The 19,718-nt window shown below is 43.3% G+C and overlaps 1 protein-coding gene across 3 annotated transcripts in view; it reads right to left on the bottom strand.

The window, feature by feature from the left end:
* FAM193A (family with sequence similarity 193 member A) overlaps nt 1-15,683 on the bottom strand; it is a 116,913-nt gene extending 101,230 nt beyond the window's left edge. For all 3 annotated transcript variants that reach the window (XM_032395468.1, XM_032395466.1, XM_032395467.1), the window contains exons 1-2: nt 15,041-15,683; nt 1,857-2,102 (exon numbers count right to left, since the gene is read on the bottom strand). In XM_032395468.1, the coding sequence (XP_032251359.1) occupies nt 1,857-2,084 (228 nt within the window). In that variant the 5' untranslated portion in view covers nt 2,085-2,102; nt 15,041-15,683. The remainder of the gene's footprint in view (nt 1-1,856; nt 2,103-15,040) is intronic.
* Between the last annotated feature and the right edge of the window lie 4,035 nt (nt 15,684-19,718).

Below are 19,718 nucleotides of genomic sequence, written 5' to 3'. Positions count from 1 at the left end.
GGGGGGGGGACTACCAACGTGACTGGGCACCTTTTGGGGTGATGGAAATGTTCTACATCTTAACTGCAGTAGTGGTGGTTACACAACTGTAAAATTTGTCAAAACTCACTGAACTATATATACACTTTAAAAGAATTTTACGAGATGTAAATTATATCGCATTTTTTTAAAAAAGGCCAACAATTTTAGCCAGCTTGAACAAAGACACCAACTTTACAGAAGTAGCAGAAGGTCTAAGTCTACAAACACAGGCGAACATCTCGTCTGCGGCGCCCGGCGTGACTTCTTTGATGAGAGAAAGCCAAGTCTGACAAGGAGTTATCCAGGACAAGCGGGGAGTCGGGATGAGGCCACCACGGCAGAAGGACAACTTCTGCCTAAGAAATCGTGCCTATTTCTACTTGCCTCCAAAGCCAGGCTTAACAACGGCGGCCCCTCTCGTACAGGCAGGTCGGGCTGCAACGGAGGATCCGGGCCGCACGGGGAGGACAAGCCGGGAAGCTGGGGCGGGGAACCAGAGCGCCAGCGCCGCGCAGCCACCTTCCGTGAAAGCGGGGCAAAGATCACACGCTTTCAGAGGCCACGGAAAGGAAACAAAGCAAAACAATCAAATGATAAAAGCAAGAAGATCTGAGGGTGAAACACTTCAGACTGACCATGCCATCTTCTTAATTCTACTGAGGGGCTCCACGTTTATTCACTTCCATGTTCATTCATTCATTAACTCAAGTACTGGGTTTCCTAAGCTAGGCCAGGCACGGCACTGTTTCTGGTGAGAAAATACACAACAGCTTCCCTTGGGAGTGTCTACTCCAGGGGAGGAGACAAGCAAAATGAAGAAGTTGAATGTGCAGTGCTGAGGTGAATACACAGGAGAAGGGGGCACACGAGAGGAGGTGGGGTGAGAAATCCATTTGTATCCCAATAAACGACGCAATCTCAAGGTTTAGCTGTTCAAATCCCAGTGCAGACCGCGGCACATGATTTGGGCACCGGCTTTAAGGAACCCCTAGAACACAAGTCTCCAGCGTAGCAGCCCGCGGGCGGGAGGCCGGGGAGACCGGAGAGGAAGGAGACGCTGATCAGCAGGGCGGCACACCTGACCCGGACAGCGCTCCCAGCGCACAAGAGACGTGCTGGCGACGGACGCTGCTGCGGGCGGCTGCGCGCAGTGAGGCATTAGAAGACAAGAGCTCAGAAAACAGCTGCTCACAGGCACAAATAAAAGGAACAGAAAAGCCCTATAATGTGGGGCCTCATGTGCTTGCAAAAGCCAAGTCCTTCTAGAACCTGAAGAGCAGACTCACAAGCCCTTTCAGGCCCACAGCCACTAACACACATCTGGGTCAAAGAGCAGACTAAGGCTATGGCCTTCCCAGGTAAGCCTGAAGACCTTAAGAATGCCTCCATTCAGCTGAGGCAAGAAATCAAGAAAAAACAGGGTAGGGAAACCCAGGCTTGGGAAGTGCGTCTGGGAAAAACTTTCAGGTGAGATACCAGCACATGGAACTGGCCAGGACCAAACACTCTAAGAGCCTCTGAGCTTTCCAGCAAACTGCATTGCCAAAGAAATCTTGAGGCCAGACTAAAAAAAGCCAAAAGACATCCTTTGGGCCCCCTAAGCCTGCTTACCAAGTTGTGAGACCAAGGAGGGCAGGTCCCCACTACCTCCTGCAGGTGTGGACAGAATACCAAGAGGAAGACCCCAGAGCGTGGAGCAAGGGACCAGAAGATGGTGCAAGAGCGGTTTCCTTCCAGAAAGCTAACCCAAATTAATTATTTCACTGTCCATTTAGCTCTGTAATCCACAGGGTAAGAAAGCCGACAAGCCCACGTGCTCTGTGCTGGGCACTCACCGATGGCTGGTCGAGGCCGCTGTGCCTCTCCTCCTTTTCCACAGTCCGCCGGCAGTCCGGGCACACCCACAGTGGCAGGTGCAGCACGCTGTTGCCCTTGGGAGCCATGGAGAGGGCCAATTTGCTCGCAGTCTTAATTCCACCCTCTAAGAACGAAGAGTCTTTCCGCTCACTTCTGCACAGAAGACAATAATCCCCAGCGGGGTAGGGTGGTGTTCTATGATTCATGCCAAAATTAAAAGGAGTCTGGAATAGAAAAAAAAAATTCTATTTTCAAAACATGATCCACAAAGCCAAGATCATTTAAAAATATAGTTTTAAAATTACAATGTACATGTATGTTTACATAAGCATCAAATAGGGAATTTGTTAAATAAAACGGTATCTAGTAAACTAGAAACTCATAATACTTTGAATAAAGAGAAGGACCATAAAGAATATCTTAGTAAGAGAAAACTGTCCAATTAGCCCCTTCGTCCAGATATTTGTATTACTCCCCGTACACGCTGAGAAGTGTCCATCTCAGTTTTCACACGGAGGACACCAGGACTCTTGACTATCGGCAGAGTTTAAAGCCGTTATTCCAGAGGTGTGTGCACACCAGGGCTCACACCCAAGGCAGTTATTCTGGCTTAAGTGTGTGTGTGTACAGATCCCAACCACGTCAGAGGTGGTGTTCCAGTTCGAGAAGCAAGATAAACATCAGGAGTCTGGTGGCACCACACATCCAAGACCCTGTCTCCCTTCCGGGTCAGCATCAGTTCTGCTCAGTTCATCTCCAGCTACCCAATTTCAAGGTCTGCTTTTTCAAATAGGTAAGAGGCAAGATCATTACCCTAGATTCTCTTCAAAAGATCATCAATCACCCTACTGGAAAAGGAAAATTAGCCTTAAAAACACACAAACAAGTTCCACAGATTTAAAACAGGCCTGGAGTCACAAGTTAGCAAGCAGGGGCCAAAACTTTAATCCAAATCCATGTGAGCCCAAGATGGGTCATCTGCACAGAGGAACCGTCCTGCGAATCCTGAAGAGAGGTTCAAGAGAGGTTCACCTGGGCGGCAGGTGAGCAGGGAAGCCAGGCATGGCCTTCCAGAGGCGGGCACAACTCTGCCAAGGTTCCAAGCCAGAGCACATGTGGGATCAAGGTGACAGAAATCCCCCAGGCCTCTGCTGCTGTCCCCAGCCATGGTACACGTCGGGTGCAAAGGTGGACCAGGACCCATGCCAAGGTTATTCAGGCTGGAACCTCAAAGTATTTTACAAAGTCTCCAGTTCCACTCAGAGGCTCCTCCAATACCTTACCCCGTCCTGCCCAGCCAGCAGCCCCGCTCTCCCCTTGGCCCCCGGCTCTCTCCCTCTTCTCCTGCACCAAGGCTCACGTCGGTCTCTGGCTGTGCTCGTGAGCTGGACTACAAGTGTGCCCTTCCACAACGGGCCCACAGCTGAGGGAGCACCCCCAAGAGGCCCCAGGCTCCATCTCTAATGCCCAGGATGGCTGGCAGGTGGTCAGGTGCTTACACGGGGGTGGGGGGGTGGGGCTGAATGAATAAACGAACAAATGAGTAACTAGAAGAGTAACAGCACCAGTACGACTTGCACATATATTCTTATCTGCTTTTATAATCCAGTGACCAAAACTGCTTACACCTGTCACATCTGCAGCTTCCATGGATTTAACCAAACCCAGCTCAGCAGCCATTTGAATGTCTGGGCTGTGAGGTGAGGGAAGCGAGTACTATATCCAAGTGAGTGATATTCTAGAAAGCTCCAGACTACTCCTCAAACCACGAATACCGTGAGAGGAGAGGTCTTTCTCTGTCCCAACAGATCCAAGATGTAGAAATTAGACAATTTCCAAAATCACACTGATTTAACCCTATGTAAAACCATCTCTTGTCCCTAGGCCTAGAAAAACAAACACACACTCCATCATCAATAGAACAGCCACAGCCTTCAGATCTTTCAGAGAAGGAGCTGCTGGGCTTCAAGGTTACAAAGTCTCCAAGCCAGAGATTAGAAGAGTCAGAGCTGACCTGAGGGTAACCAGTTCAGCTCCAGATCATCTGTCCAACGGCCTACCGGTCAGCCCGTCTGTCCAGTATTTATTGAGAGCCACCATGTGCCAAGGCACTCGTCCAGGCACTGGGGACACAGCAATAACTAAAACAAAGTTCCCTGCCCACAGGGAACTAATATCCCCGTCAAAGACAAAGACTAATAAGACAAGGAAAAAATACCAAACATTAGACAGTGATCACTGAGAAGGAAAAAAACATAGAGCAGGCAGGAGTGTCTGGGGTTGGGGACAGTGCCTTCCCATTTAGGATAGCCAGTGAGAACTTCCTCGAGGAGACACCTGATGTCTGGGACTGGTAGAAGCCACACAGGTACCTGCAGAGGTACCCGGGAGAGGGATATTCCTGAGAGCAGGTAGAAAGGCCCTGGGGCAGGAGGCCAGAGGGGAAGGGGGAAGTGCTACCAGGGCCATGAGGCTGTATGTGGGGAAGAGATGAGATGGGGCGGGAGATCAGAGAGAGCTGACAAGACTGCTAAGGAAGCAGATGTTGGGGACAAGCGGAGGAGAAAAGGCAGAAAACAAGTCTTCCCTGGACGGAGTGCAGGGAAGAGCCCTGAGAGGAGGAAGCCCTCTGCCGTAAACATTTGAAATACACGCTGTGCCAGGCATCCTGACAGGTTAGATCACAGAAGCAACTGCGAATAGCCCAAAGGGCCTGCTGGCTCCAGAGAGACATCAGACAGGCAAACTCAGACATAAGCACCTGCCATCCAATGGCAGTAAGTAGTCCACGAAGAAAATCAAGTCAGCAAGGGTACAGAGCAGAGCCACAAAGAGGACGTCATTTTAACAGGGGTGAGGCAAAGCTGAGGCCCAAAAGCTAAGGCCTAACAGAAACAAACGGAGCTGCAAGCAGAGGCACCAAGTGTGGACGTGCGCATGCTGGAGGGCAAGATGAAGGCTGGGGGGCACTGCCCGAGCAAGGGGGCAGGCGGGTGCTGCTCACCCGGGCTGTGAGCCAGGGGAAGAGACTGAAGGTTTCTTGGAAGGGCAGGTATGAGCCAGCTGGCATCTTAAAAAGAAACTTTACTGTGTCAAAAATGAAGTCTGGCAGAGGTAACGCTGTTCCAGGCAGGTCCAGACACTGGCAGGAGCCATGGAGGAACAGAGTGGTCAGACTCAGGAGTGCTGAAGGCAGAGCCACAGGATTCTCCTGCCAATGGACCCAAGGATGTGATGAGGACAGGTCCGACTGCCCGGGCAGTGGGCAGGCTACCAACAGGGGTGCCAAACACAGCCAGAGAGGCTGGGGCAGTGGCAAGAACCAAGGGTTTGCTTTAGATGTTGTACATACGAAGTTTGTGTTAAACAACCAAGCAATGTGCTGGGCTTGTTCTGCACAAGTAAGACACTCAGGGAACAGGCTCCAGTGGGATACAGAATTCGGGATCACCGGTACATTTGGTATGTAAAGCCACGAAGCCAGACCAGATGATCCATAGGGAGAGGGTAGGCAACATCCTGAACCAAAGTCAAAACTTTTCAACGCTTGACCAATGTGCCCGTATGAAGCTAGTCTTCTCAAGGGCAGCAACCTCTACTACTCACGCCTGAGATGAAGTAACAGATTACTACAAGATACGCATGTGTGCATACTACAACACCTGACTAAAACTCAAACTAACCAAATACTCGTGCCTCACCGCATGGTTACTCTCCTAACTACCTGTGATTAAATGGGAGGTACAAATATAAACTCCACTGATTCTTTTAAAAGCATTTGCAGCTGTACTGAAGTATAACCAGGTACAGTAAGCTGAAGATATCTGAAGAATGCAATCTGAATGGTCCTTACATATACACACCTGTGAAACCACAGTAATCAAGAAAATGAACATTACCATTACCCCCCAAGTTTCCTTGTGCCCCTGTACCCCCTTCCTCCTCACCCCGCTCTCTTCCTACCCCCATTCACAGGTGACCACCGGACTGAGTTCTGTCTATCTATTACTATGCAACTTCTAGAACTGTATGTAAGTTGGGGCACCTGGGTGGCCCAGTTGGTTAATCGTCTTCCTTTGGCTCAGGTCATGATCCCAGGGTCCTGGGATTGAGCCCATGTCCAGCTCCCTGCTCAGTGGGCAGTCTGCTTCTCCTTCTCACTCTCCCCCTGTTCGTGCTCTCTCTCTCAAATAAATAAAATAATAATAATAAAAAAAGAATTGTAAGTTATATCACACAACATACTCTTCTGTCTGGCTTCTTTCGTCAAGTATCATTATTTGGAGATGATTCCCAGGTATGTATCAGGAGTTGGTTTCTTTTTACTACTGAGAGTATTCCATTATGTGGGTAAGCCACAACTTGTTTATCCATCCTCCCATTCAGACACATTTGAGTTATTTCCGGTTTCTGGCTATTACAAATAGTAGCAGCTACGAACACTCATGTAAGAATCTTGGGGTGGACACATGCTTTTGTTTTTCTTGCATAAATATCAAGGAATAAAATAACTGAGTCATATGGTAGGTACATGTCTAACTTCTAAGAAATTGCCAAATTTCTCCCAAAAAGCAGTGTTGGAGAGTTCCAATTAATCCATATCCTCATCAATGTGGTGAGCCATTTTGATTGTAGCCATTGTAATGACTGTGTGGTGCTTGCCTCACTGTGGTTTTCCCTAAGGATTTATTATGTTAAATATCTTTTCAGTCTTAAGCAGTATTTATTCAGATCTTTGGCCTGGCTTAAGGTTTATCAATTTTATTAATCTTTTTTTTTTTAAAGATTATTTATTTATTTATTTGAGAGAGAGAATGAGAGAGAGAGAGCATGAGAGGGGGAGGGTCAGAGGGAGAAGCAGACCCCCCGCCGAGCAGGGAGCCCGATGCGGGACTCGATTCCGGGACTCCAGGATCATGACCTGAGCCGAAGGCAGTCGCTTAACCAACTGAGCCACCCAGGCGCCCCCCAATTTTATTAATCTTAAAAGAGCTTTTAGGGGCACCCGGGTGGCTCAGTCGGCTAAGCGTCCAGCTCTTGATCTCAGGGCTGTGAGTTCAAGCCCCGTGCTGGCTCCACACTGGGCGTGGAGACTACTTAAAAAAAAAAAATCAGCTTTTGGTTTTATGGATTTTCCATATTTAAAAAATGTTTTGTTGATTTTTGCTTTTATGATATTATTTAGTTTTTTGGGGTTACTTTGGGTACAACTGGCTCTTTGATTTTCTACTTTCTTGTGGTGGAAGCCCAAGTCATTCAGCACTTCCGCCTACATAAAGAGGTGGTTACTGCTCTAAGTCTCTCTACAAGCAGTGCATTGGCAGCGCTCTGCAAACATTGATATGCTATGTTTTCATTGTCATTAGGTCCAAAATACTTTCTAATCACCCTCTTGATTTCTTCCTTGGTTCATGAGCATTTAACATGTGGTATGGTTTCCTCATGTGTATGGTTTTCTGCTAGGGATTCCTAATGTAATTGCAGTAGTCAGGGAAGCTGCTTTGTACAATTTTAATTCTTAATCAAGACTTTTCAGGGCTCAGAATATGGTCTGTTTTGGTAAATGTTCGACATTTACTTAAAAGAATGTGTCAGCACGCTACTATGCAGGGCAGTGCTCCATAAACACCTGTCAGGCCAGGCTGGGTAACAACGTCATCCGTCTTCTATGACCTCAGTGATTTTCTGTTTACTTGTTCTATCAATTACTGAGAGGTCTTAAAATCTCCAACCATAATTTTTATTTGTCTATTTTTCCTTGAAGTTCTATCAGTTTTTTGTCCACATATTTCGGAGCTTTGTTATTAGGTGCAAAGACACTTAGGACTGTTATGTCCTCTTGATCAACTGACCCCTGTATCAGGATGAAATTACCCTCTTTACCCCTGCCAGTATTCTTTCCTCTGGTCCCGTGTTTCTGATACCTACATAGCCACTCCAACTTTCTTCTCACTTACAGAAGCAAGGCATATCTTTCCCTATCACTTTATTATTTGCACTTTCATGTTTAAAGCACGTTATAGCAGAAAGCATATAGCTGTGTCCTGATTTTTTTCCAATCTCACAATCTTTTAAAATTGACATGTTTAGACCATTGACATTAAATACAATTATGTGATATGGTTAAGTTTATTAAATTTACCATCTAATTCTTTATTTTTCTAGTGACCCATTTGTTTTTGTTCCTCTTCCTCTTTTTCCACTTTTTAAAAACTGAGTATTTTTGGGGCGCCTGGGTGGCTCAGTCGTTAAGCGTCTGCCTTCGGCTCGGGTCGTGATCCCAGAATCCTGGGATCGAGTCCCGCATCGGGCTCCCTGCTCAGCAGGAGGCCTGCTTCTCCCTCTCCCTCTGCTGCTCCCCCTGCTTGTGTTCTCTCTCTCGCTGTCAAATAAATAAATAAAATCTAAAAAAACAAAACAAAACAAAAAAACTGAGTATTTTTTATGATTCTATTTTACCTTTTGTTGGACTGTGAGCTATACTTTTCCATTTGGAGTTGTTGCTTTAGTGTCACAGTGTACATTTTTTTAATTAACATATAATGTACTATTTGTTTCGGGGGTACAGGTCTGTGATTCATCAGTCTTACACAATACACAGCACTCACCATAACACATACCCTTCCCAATGTCCTGTCACCTGGCCACCCCCTCCCCCCACCCTTCTCCCTCCTCCCCTCCAGCAACACTTGTTTCCTGAGATTAAGAGTCTCTTATGGTTTGTCTCCCTCTCTGATAACGTCTTGTTTCATTTTTTTCCTCCCCTCCCCTATGATCCTCTGCCTTGTTTCTTAAATTCCACATGTCAGTGAGATCATATGATAATTGTCTTTCTCTGATTGACTTATTTCGCTCAGCATAATACCCTCTAGTTCCATCCACGTTGTAGCAAATGGTAAGATTTCAAATTTTTGGTGTAATATTCCATTGTATATATACACCACATCTTCTTTATCCATTCATCTGTCGATGGACATCTTGGCTCTTTCCATAGTTTGGCTATTGTGGACACTGCTGCTATAAACACTGGGGTGCACGTGCCCCTTCAGATCACTACATTTGTATCTTTGGGGTAAATACCCAGTAGTGCAATTGCTGAGTCGTAGGGTAGCTCTATTTTCAACTTTTTGAGGAACCTCCATACTGTTTTCCAGAGTGGCTGCACCAGCTTGCATTCCCACCAACAGTGTAGGAGGGTTCCCCTTTCTCCACATCCCTGCCAACATCTGTCGTTTCCCGACTTGTTAATTTTAGCCATTCTGACTGGTGTGAGGTAGTATCTCATTGTGGTTTTGATTTGTATTTCCCTGATGCCGAGTGATATTGAGCACTTTTTCATGTGTCTGTTGGCCATTTGGATGTCTTCTTCGGAGAAATGTCTGTTCATGTCTTCTGCCCCATTCTTGATTGGATTATTTGTTCTATGGGTGTTGAGTTCGGTAAGTTCTTTATAGATTTTGGATACTAGCCCTTTATCTGATATGTCATTTATAAATATCTTCTCCCATTCTGTTGGTTGTCTTTTGGTTTTGTTGACTCTTTCCTTTGCTGTGCAAAAGCTGTTTATCTTAATGAAGTCCCAGTAGTTTGTTTTTGCCTTTGTTTCCCTTGCCTTTGGAGACATGTCTAGCAAGAAGTTGCTGCAGCTGAGGTCAAAGAGATTGCTGCCTGTGTTCTCCTCTATGATTTTGATGGATTCCTGTCTCACATTTAGTTCTTTCATCCATTTCGAGTCTGTTTTTGTGTATGATGTAAGGAAATGGTCCAGTTTCATTCTTTTGTACGCGACTATTCAATTTTCCCAACACCATTTGTTGAGAGACTGTCTTTTTTCCATTGGACATTCTTGCCTGCTTTGTCAAAGATTAGTTGACCATAGAGTTGAGGGTCCATTTCTGGGCTCTCTATTCTGTTCCATTGATCTATGTGTCTGTTTTTGTGCCAGGACCATACTGTCTTGATGATGACAGCTTTGTAACAGAGCCTGAAGTCCGGAATTGTGATGCCACCAGCTATGCTTTTCTTTTTCAACATTCCTCTGGCTATTCGGGGTCTTTTCTGGTTCCATACAAATTTTAGGATTATTTGTTCCATTTCTTTGAAAAAAGTTGATGGTATTTTGATAGGGATGCATTAGATGTGTAGATTGCTCTAGGTAGCATAGACATTTTCATAATATTTGTTCTTCCAATCCATTAGTATGGAATGTTTTTCCATTTCTTTGTATCTTCCTCAATTTCTTTCATGAGTATTCTATAATTTTCGAGTACAGATTCTTTGCCTCTCTGCTTAGATTTATTCCTAGGTATCTTATGGTTTTGGGTACAACTGTAAATGGGATCGACTCCTTAATTTCTCTTTCTTCTGTCTTGTTGTTGGTGTATAGAAATGCCACTGATTTCTGTGCACTGGTTTTATATCCTGCACTTTACTGAATTTCTGTGTGAGTTCTAGCAGTTTTGGGGTGGAGTCTTTTGGGTTTTCCACATAAAGTATATCATCTGCAAAGAGTGAGAGTTTGACTTCTTTGCCAATTCGGATGCTTTTTATTTCTTTTTGTTGTCTGATTGCCGTGGCTAGGACTTCTAATACTATGTCGAATAGCAGTGGTGATAGTGGGCATCCCTGCCATGTTCCTGACCTTAAGGGAAAAGGTCTCAGTTTTTCCCCACTGAGAATGATATTTGCTGTGGGTTTTTCATAGATGGCTTTTATGATATTGAGGTATGTATTCTCTATCCCTACACTGTGAAGAGTTTCGATCAAGAAAGGATGCTGTACTTTGTCAAATGCTTTTTCTGCATCTATTGAGAGGATCATATGGTTCTTGTTCTTTCTTTTATTAACATATTGTATCACACTGATTGATTTGTGGATGTTGAACCAACCTTGCAGCCCAGGAATAAATCCCACTTGGTCGTGGTGAATCTTTTTAATGTACCTACTGGCTAGTATTTTGGTGAGAATTTTTGCATCCATGTTCATCAGGGATAATGGTCTGTAATTCTCCTTTGTGATGGCGTCTTTGTCTGGTTTTGGGATCAAGGTAATGCTGGCCTCTTAAAATGAGTTTGGGAGTTTTCCTTCCATTTCTCTTTTTTGGAACAGTTTCAGAAGAATAGGTATTAATTCTTCTTTAAATGTTTGGTAGAAGTCCCCTGGGAAACCATCTGACCCTGGGCTCTTGTTTGTTGGGAGATTTTTGATGACTGCTTCAATTTCCTTGCTGGTTACAGGTCTGTTCAGGTTTTCTATTTCTTCCTGGTTCAGTTTTGGTAGTTTATACGTCTCTAGGAATGCATCCATTTCTTCCAGATTGTCTAATTTGCTGGCATATAGTTGCTCATAATATGTTCTTACAATTGTTTGTATTTCTTTGGTGTTGGTTGTGATCTCTCCTCTTTCATTCATGATTTTATTTATTTGGGTCATTTTTCTTTTTGAAAGTCTGGCCAGGGGTTTATTGATCTTATTAATTATTTCAAAAAATCAGCTCCTAGTTTCGTTGATCTGTTCTACTGTTATTTTGGTTTCTATTTCATTGATTTCTGCTCTGATCTTTATTATTTCTCTGCTCCTGCTGGGTTTAGGCTTTATTTGCTGTTCTTTATCCAGCTCCTTTAGGTGTAGGGTTAGGTTGTGTATTTGAGACCTTTCTCGTTTCTTGAGAAAGGCTTGTATAATGCTATATACTTTCCTCTTAGGACCGCTTTTGCTGCATCCCAAAGATTTTGAACATTTGTGTTCTCATTTTCATTTGTTTCCATGAATTTTTTTAATTCTTCTTTAATTTCCTGGTTGACCCATTCTTTAGTAGGATGCTCTTTAGCCTCCATGTATCTGAGTTCTTTCCAACTTTCCTCTTGTGATTTGAGTTCTAGTTTCAAAACACCGTGGTCCGAAAATATGCAGGGAATGATCCCAGTATTTCTGTACAGGTGGAGACCTGATTTGTGACCCAGGATGTGATCTATTCTGGAGAATGTTGCATGTGCACTAGAGAAGAATGTGTATTCTGTTGCTTTGGGATGGAATGTTCTGAATATATCTGTGAAGTCCATCTGACCCAGTGTGTCATTTGAAGCCTTTATTTCCTTGTTGATCTTTTGCTTAGATGATCTGTCCATTGCGGTGAGGGGGGTGTTAAGTCCCCAACTATTATTGTATTACTGTCGATGTGTTTCTTTGATTTTGTTATGAATTGGCTTATATAATTGCCTGCTCCCATGTTAGGGGCATAGATATTTAAAATTGTTAGATTTTCTTGTTGGATAGACCCTTTAAGTATGATATAGTGTCCTTCCTCATCTCTTATTATAGCCTTTGGTTTAAAATCTAATTCGTCTGGTGTGAGGATTGCCAATCCAGCTTTCTTTTGATGTCCATTAGCATGGTAAATGGTTTTCCACCCCCTCCCTTTAAATCTGGACGTGTTCTTTGGGTCTAAAATGAGTCTCCTGCAGATGACACTCAACAATTCTTAAGTGCCACAAAGCACCCAGCATACAGAAGGCATCCAACAAATGTTCAGTTAAGGAAATGAAATGACTAGTTCAAATCAGTAATTCACATTTTGTATTACCTAATTCAATCACAAATTTCCTTCCTTCTTTTACACATGATCTTTTTTTTTTTTTTTTTTTTTTTACACATGATCTTTTATCAGCTACCTGTGCTGAAGTCCAGGGATGACTGCCTGTGTGGTCACTAAAATATCTACAATCTTTTCTGCTTCCTTCCTGAACTCAGCTTTCCCAAAGCAAGTGCAAGTTCTTTAAGCAAGAGGTACTGCTTGGGAAATAATTACTAACATTAATACTTACGCTCTCTTCCAATTAGTTACTGAAAAACTGGTAACAGAATCATAAGTTAGGTATAAAATTACCTTAAGTATTTAATGTTTTGTAACATAATTTATATAATCATAGAATAAATATTTAGCAATTTATAGATTTCAAAGGTTCTTCCTAAAAACTCAATAAACATTAATTATATATGATCCCATATTATTACATTACTATAGCATCCTTTTTATAGGTAATGTGGAATTGAGTTTTCTTTAGCATTTACTTTCAGTTTACATATTTAAAAAAAAAAAAAACAGGGGCGCCTGGGTGGCTCAGTCGTTAAGCGTCTGCCTTCGACTCAGGTCGTGATCCCAGGGTCCTGGGATCGAGCCCCACATCGGGCTCCCTGCTCCGTGGGGAGTCTGCTTCTCCCTCTCCCACTCCCCCTGCTTGTGTTCCTGGTCTCACGATCACTCTCTCTCTCTCTCTGTCAAATAAATAAATAAAATCTTAAAAAAAAATAAAAAAAAGTTTAAAAAAAAATAAAAAAATAAAAAAATAAAAACAGAGGAAGAAAAAACCTGCAACTATTTTTTTAAAAAAGATGTATTTATTTATTTATTTGAGAGACAGAGCGAGTGCGCATGTGTGAGCGGGGGAGAGGGGGAGAGGGAGAGAGAGAATCTCCAGCACACTCCTGGCTGAGTGTGGAGCCTGACGAGGAGCTCGATCTCACAATTCTGAGATCACGGCCTGAGCTGAAATCAAGCAAGAGTTGGACACTTAACCGACTGAGCCACCCAGGTGCCCCAACCATTTTTTCTTATACCTGCAAGTTAACCTCCTGAATTGACCTGCCTGTGCACGACCAGTGGTTCTACAGAAATAAATGGGGTGGCTCTGTGCATTAAGGAAGGCACAGTGATATTGGCTGTCTGCCAGAACTATAGTTACATAAAATGGTTTTATGTATGTACCTGTTATTAATATGGTTTTTCTATACAGATGAAGTCAACAATGTAACTGTTTTGATCCTACTTATCTGGAAGAGAAGACACATCTCAGCCAGCCTCAGAGCCAGCCAGGATGCCGGTGCCGATTCAGCACCACTGCTCCGTCATCCGGCAGCACAGCCATTCACACATGCAAATATTTACAAAATACTTCAGGTCTCTGCATTTAAGCTCCATATGGCAAAAGAGAAAAATAACTTGAATTTATTAATAGCAGCAAATCACACGGTTAAAAAAAGACTTACAGCTCTGGAAATACGTATTTCTTACATTCCTCTTCACCAATCTTTAAAATACAAATAATCTACTGTGTTCAAATGACAAGTTGGTATCAAAATACTACCAACTTCTCCGGCTACAGTTTGCATCCCCTTTAAAATCTGAAAGTCCCAGTAACCAGTCATTTTGTATAGGGTGCTAATGGTCTTTACAGCAATACCCAGAAATCACTGGGGGGGAGGGGACACATAAATAGAACAGAAGCTGGGAAAGGCTTTGAATCAGAAACCCTAAGTGGATAGGCAACATTTGAAAATTGAGTGACCTGAGGTGATTCCAAAGGTAGCCAGCCACTCACACACTTGGCAAGCCCATCATTAATATGGCTTTGCTAACCCAGGCAGCCAGGCCAGGGGCATTCCGCACCGTCCACCCCACTCCCATCACCATCACCACCACTCACCTGGCTACAAGGAGGCACTTGGCCCCAGGACAGCCAAACCAGAGACTAGCCAGTGACCTAAAATAATAGCCACAGAAGTACTTTCTTGCTTTTTACAGAATCCTCAACTTCCCATAATACAGACTTTGATAACACTGAGTCGGTCTCCAGGACTGTTACTAAAATTTTTATGGTCCAAGAAATTCACAAGGCAGGGAGATGAGACAGAATAAGGAGGCACAGAAACTTTCATCAAAGGGCTAAGAGTTTAAAAGAACAGGGAGGGGTGCCTCCTGGCAGGAGCTGGAGAGGAAAGGGAGTGGAGATGCAGAGATTAAGCTGAGGGGAAGCAGAGGAGAGACTTACAAGTGAATGACGTGCGCAGGTGGGTGGCAGCAGAAGGCAGGACACACCGAGTACGTGTGCATCAACAGGGCACCTGGCCAGATGAGCAGGTGCCTGTCAAAGCTCTGGTCTCTGTGGGTCTCACAACAAGGGGAAGAGCAGAGACTTCCTGCTAAAACTTTGCAAACATTTAAAGACAACAACACTCAGTGGCTGTAGAACGAAGGAAGATGGGTATACACACATCCTGCTGACAGTGGCACAAAGGCCTAATCAAGTGTTTGAAAACCCACAGGTAGTACGTTTCCACAGGCTCCATGCCATCTACCTGAAGCTGAGACCTTTGGCATGCTTACCCATCACACGCCTCCTCGCCTAGGTGAAACCTCTGCTCATGCACCAGGCCCCGCCATCTGCTTGAGGACTTTGTTCTATGGATTCTCCCCTCCATTCTTCGGATCATCAATCTTTCCTTCTTTCCTGCATCATTTCCATGAGGATATAAGCACACTGTTACTACTAGGCTGAAGAAACAAAGCACCCTCCTTGGGATCACACTTCCACCTCTACCTACTAACAGCCTCTTTTCCTTCCTTTTCAACTCCTTCAGAGCTATCCACCCCAGCTCTTTCTAAGAGAAATATAACACAAGCCACAAATGTGAGCTATGTAGCAAGTTAAAAAAAACAAAAAACAGAAACAACACTGATGAAAACAAAATACCACATCACACCTATCAGAATGGCCATGCTGGCGAGGATGTGAAGCAAAAGAAACTCTCATCCACGGCTCATGGGAAGACAGAATGGTGCAGCCACTTTGGAAGATAGTTTGGCAGTTTCTTACAAAACTAAACATACTCTTACCATACGATCCAGCAATCATGCTCCTTGGTATTTACCCAGAGGAGCTGAAAACTTTGATCCACACAAGAACGTGCATATGAATGTTTATAGCATCTTAATTCAAAATTTCCAAAACTTGGAACTAACCAAGATATCCTTCAGAAGGTGAATGGATAAACTATGATCTATCCAGACAATGGAATATTATTCAGTACTAAAAAGAAACGAGCTATCAAGTCAGGAGAAGACATGGAGGAACTTTAAATGCACATTACTAAGAGAAAGAAACCAATCTGAAAATGCTACATACTGTATGATTCCATCTACAGGACATTCCGGAAAAGGCAAAGTCACAGAGACAGCAAAAAGATCAGTTGTTAACGGGGTCTGGGGGAGGAAGGGATGGAAAGATGGAGCACAGAGGATTTTTAGGGCAGTGAAACTACTCTGCTTATAGCCTAATAATGGATACCTGTCATTATACATTTGTCCAAATCCATAAAATGTACAATACCAAGAGTGACCCCAATGGAAACTATGGACTCTGGGTGACGATGTGTCAGTGTAGGTTCACCAGCTGTAACAAACGTGCCACCCTGGTGGGGGACGCTGACAGTGTGGGAGCACGTGCATCTGTGAGCACAGCGGATGGGCACATGGAACTCCCTGTACTTACTGCTCAGTATTTCTGTGAACCTGAAACTGCTCCAAAAAATTCTGTTAACTATGTATAATGAGAGATGCTAGACTTACTGCAGTGATCATTTTGCAATATATACAAATATTGAATCATTCATGATATTGTACCCCTGAAACTAATATAATGTTGTATGTCATACCTCAATAAAAAAATTTTTTAAGGGTGCCTGGGTGGCTCAGTTGGTTAAGCGACTGCCTTCGGCTCAGGTCATGATCCTGGAGTCCCTGGATCGAGTCCCGCATCGGGCTCCCTGCTTGGCAGGGAGCCTGCTTCTCCCTCTGACCCTCCCCCCTCTCATGTGCTCCCTCTCTCTCATTCTCTCTGTCTCAATAAATAAAATCTTTAAAAAAAAAAAAAAAATTTTTTTTTAAAAAGAGCAAAGTCAAATGCAATGTTAGATGGCTTTAAGTTAATCCCCAAACCAACAAAAGACAGAGCTGCACATCGTTTGGTAGTCACTGTCCAAATGTGGCTACTGTGCACCTGAAATACAGCAAGTCCAAGCTGAGATGAGCCCAACCATAAAATTCACACCAGATTTCAAAGACTTAGTATGAAAAAAGGAATGTAAATATTTCAGTAATAATCTTTATATTGATTCCATGCTGACATAATATTGTGGCAGGCTACTTAGGGCTAAGTAAAAGACATGAGGTAAAACTGATTATACGTATTTCTTTTTATTTTTATAATATGGTTACTGAAAATTTTACAATTACATATGTGGCTTACATTCCATTTCTGTTGAGCAGCACTGGGCTAGAGAGTCACTACTTCTCCCTTTTCCCATCTTCTGTGAATGCTAATAAAGAATAAAATATCCAACCCTGGGCAGTAGAAGTTAAATGAAGCCACAAGGAATAATTTACAGATAGGAAAAAGAACAGCTAGAAAATCAGAATTTGACTACAGCTGACAATAGCTCTACATATCAATGTTTAATTGTTTTAAACCCCAAAGTCTTCTAACACAGAAATTTAAAATTTCTATAAAGTACAAAGTTTTTTTTTTTTAAATACCAACTTAGACAAACTATCTGCAGTAGAGGCAATATGCTAATTTCCTAAATATGTATAGCAGCTCCTAATCACCCCAACAGCCCTATATTGTTTGTGCATTACCATCCTCACTTCACTGAAGAGAAAATCAAGGTGTTGAGTTTAAGAAACTTGTCCAAGCTAGTAACTATCAGAGCAAGGATTCAATCCCAGGCAAGGTGGGGGCACCTGCGGGGCTCAGTCAGTTAAGCATCTGCCTTTGGCTCAGGTCGTGATCCCAGGGTCCTGGGATTCAGACCTGCATCGGGCTCCACGCTCGGCATGGAGTCTGCTTCTCCCTCTCCCTGCCGCTCCCCCTGCTTGTGCGTGCGCACGCTCACTCTGACAAATAAATAAAATCTTCAAAAAAAAAAAAAAAAAAGTATAGCTCTCTGATAAATATTTTTTTAAAAAAAGAGAGAAAGCAAGAAAAATAAGAAAAGGTATAAAACTCAATAGAAAATAAATGAGAAAAAGACTTGAACAGGCTTTTCACACAAAAAAGGATAGCCAAATGGTCAATTAACACATGAAAAGATAAGTTCACGTGTAAACAAGGAATGTAAATTAAATCACAGTAAAATAACAAGCAGAGTAGCTAAAATAAGAAATTGTGACAATTGAGGCAAAAACATGGAACAATGGGAACACTCAGGCACTGCTGGTGGAGTGGAAATAGAACAACCATCCTGGGGAACATGCACGAAAACACACACATACATATTTTTAAAAGATTTTCTTTTATTCTTTATTTATTTGAGAGAGAGAGAGAGAGAATGAGCAAGAGATTGCAGAGGGAGAGGGAGAAGCAGACTCCCCACTGGGCAGGGAGCCCGATGCGGGGCTCAAGCCCAGGACCCTGGGATTGTGACCTGAGCCGAAGGCAGACGCTTAATGTACTGAGCCACCCAGGCGCCCCGAAAACACATATCCTTCCTGATACTAAGTTTTGTATGCACCAAGATATATGTACAAGATTATTCATACCAGCTCCAAACTTGAAATAGCCCGGGTACCCATCGACTACAGAATGGATAAGTACACTGAAGTCTATTCATATAGTGGAACACTACTCAGCAATTAAAATGGTCAATCAAACTGTAGCTCAATTCAAAACAAATCTTAAAAATATTATTGCATGAAAAAAGCCATATACCAAAGACTGTATGTAGTATAATTCCGTTTATATATCATTCAAAAACAGGCAAAACTACAGTGTTTAGAAATGTATGCTTAGGGGTTACCTGCAAAGGGAAAGAAAGGGAACTGTAACCAAAATACAACCTTTAATGGGCTTTCAGAGTCCCCAAAATGTTCTATTTCTTTATCTGAATGATGCTCATACTAGGGGTCAAATAAGAAATTTGCAAAGCTATACAATCATTTTATGCACTTTTATAGTATTTAACAATAAAAAGTTCTGGAAAAAGAAACAAATGTTTGACAAAGGAACAAGGCAATTCAGTTGGGAAAGAAAAGGCTTCTCAAGAAACGATACAACTGGAAATCCATATGAGGAGAACACCTCAAACCTTACCTAACACCACTGTAAAAATTAATATGAAATGGATAACAAACCTATACATAAAAGGTAAAATTATAGGGGTGCTGGCGGGCTCAGATGGTGGAGCATGCGACTCTTGATCTTGGGGTTGTAAGTTTGAGCCCATGCTGGTATTAGAGATCACTTAAAAATAAAATCTTTAAAAAAAAAAAAAAAGCTAATCTTTAATAAGAAAACAAAGAAAAAAAATATTCCCAACCTTGGAGTAGACAAAAGATTTCAACCTTGGGGTAGACAAGAGATTTCTTAGGACCCTAAAAAGCACTAACGATAAAAATTGATAAACTGGACTTCATCAAACTTAATAAAACTTCTGTTCCTCAAGACATGGTTGCTTCTGACTTCTGCCCCAGGATGGAGAGAGCTGGGGGAGTGGGAGGGGAACACTGCTCCCACACTCACAATGAAAACCAACTAATTTCAAGTCCATGACTTTTTTTGAACCTATCAGGGAACGGAGGTCACAGAGCAAACTGGTCCAAAAACTAAATGCCTGCAATGAAAGTGCACACACACTCACCTGAGGCAGATGCAATCAGACACTGGCAAGGTGAGTCTGTTGAGAACAGATGACATATTGTGAAGCAGTGCAAGCTGCCAGGACAATTCCTGGGATCACAGGAATTGGGAAGTCTACATCTCTTTGCAACGTCTCTACAAAGCCCAGTGGGTGAGCACTGAAAGGCTCTGCAAGAGCTCGAAAGAGCATGGACAGTAACTGAATTAGGGAGCAACAGCCCTGTGGGTGGGGCGAGAACCCCCCCCCCCAGGTCCTTCCCCTCCACCCACTAAGGAACAAAAGCCCTAGTCTACACAGGGAAGGGCTCCGGCGACACAACTCCTGGAGAAGGGGCAGGATCACACGATGAGCCCACAACCTCAGCCAAG

Source organism: Phoca vitulina, unplaced genomic scaffold, assembly GCF_004348235.1.
Source record: "Phoca vitulina isolate PV1807 unplaced genomic scaffold, GSC_HSeal_1.0 scaffold85, whole genome shotgun sequence".
NCBI classification, from domain to species: domain Eukaryota; kingdom Metazoa; phylum Chordata; class Mammalia; order Carnivora; family Phocidae; genus Phoca; species Phoca vitulina.
Note: the sequence above shows the minus strand (reverse complement) of the source record. Positions and strands in the feature narration are given on the sequence as shown.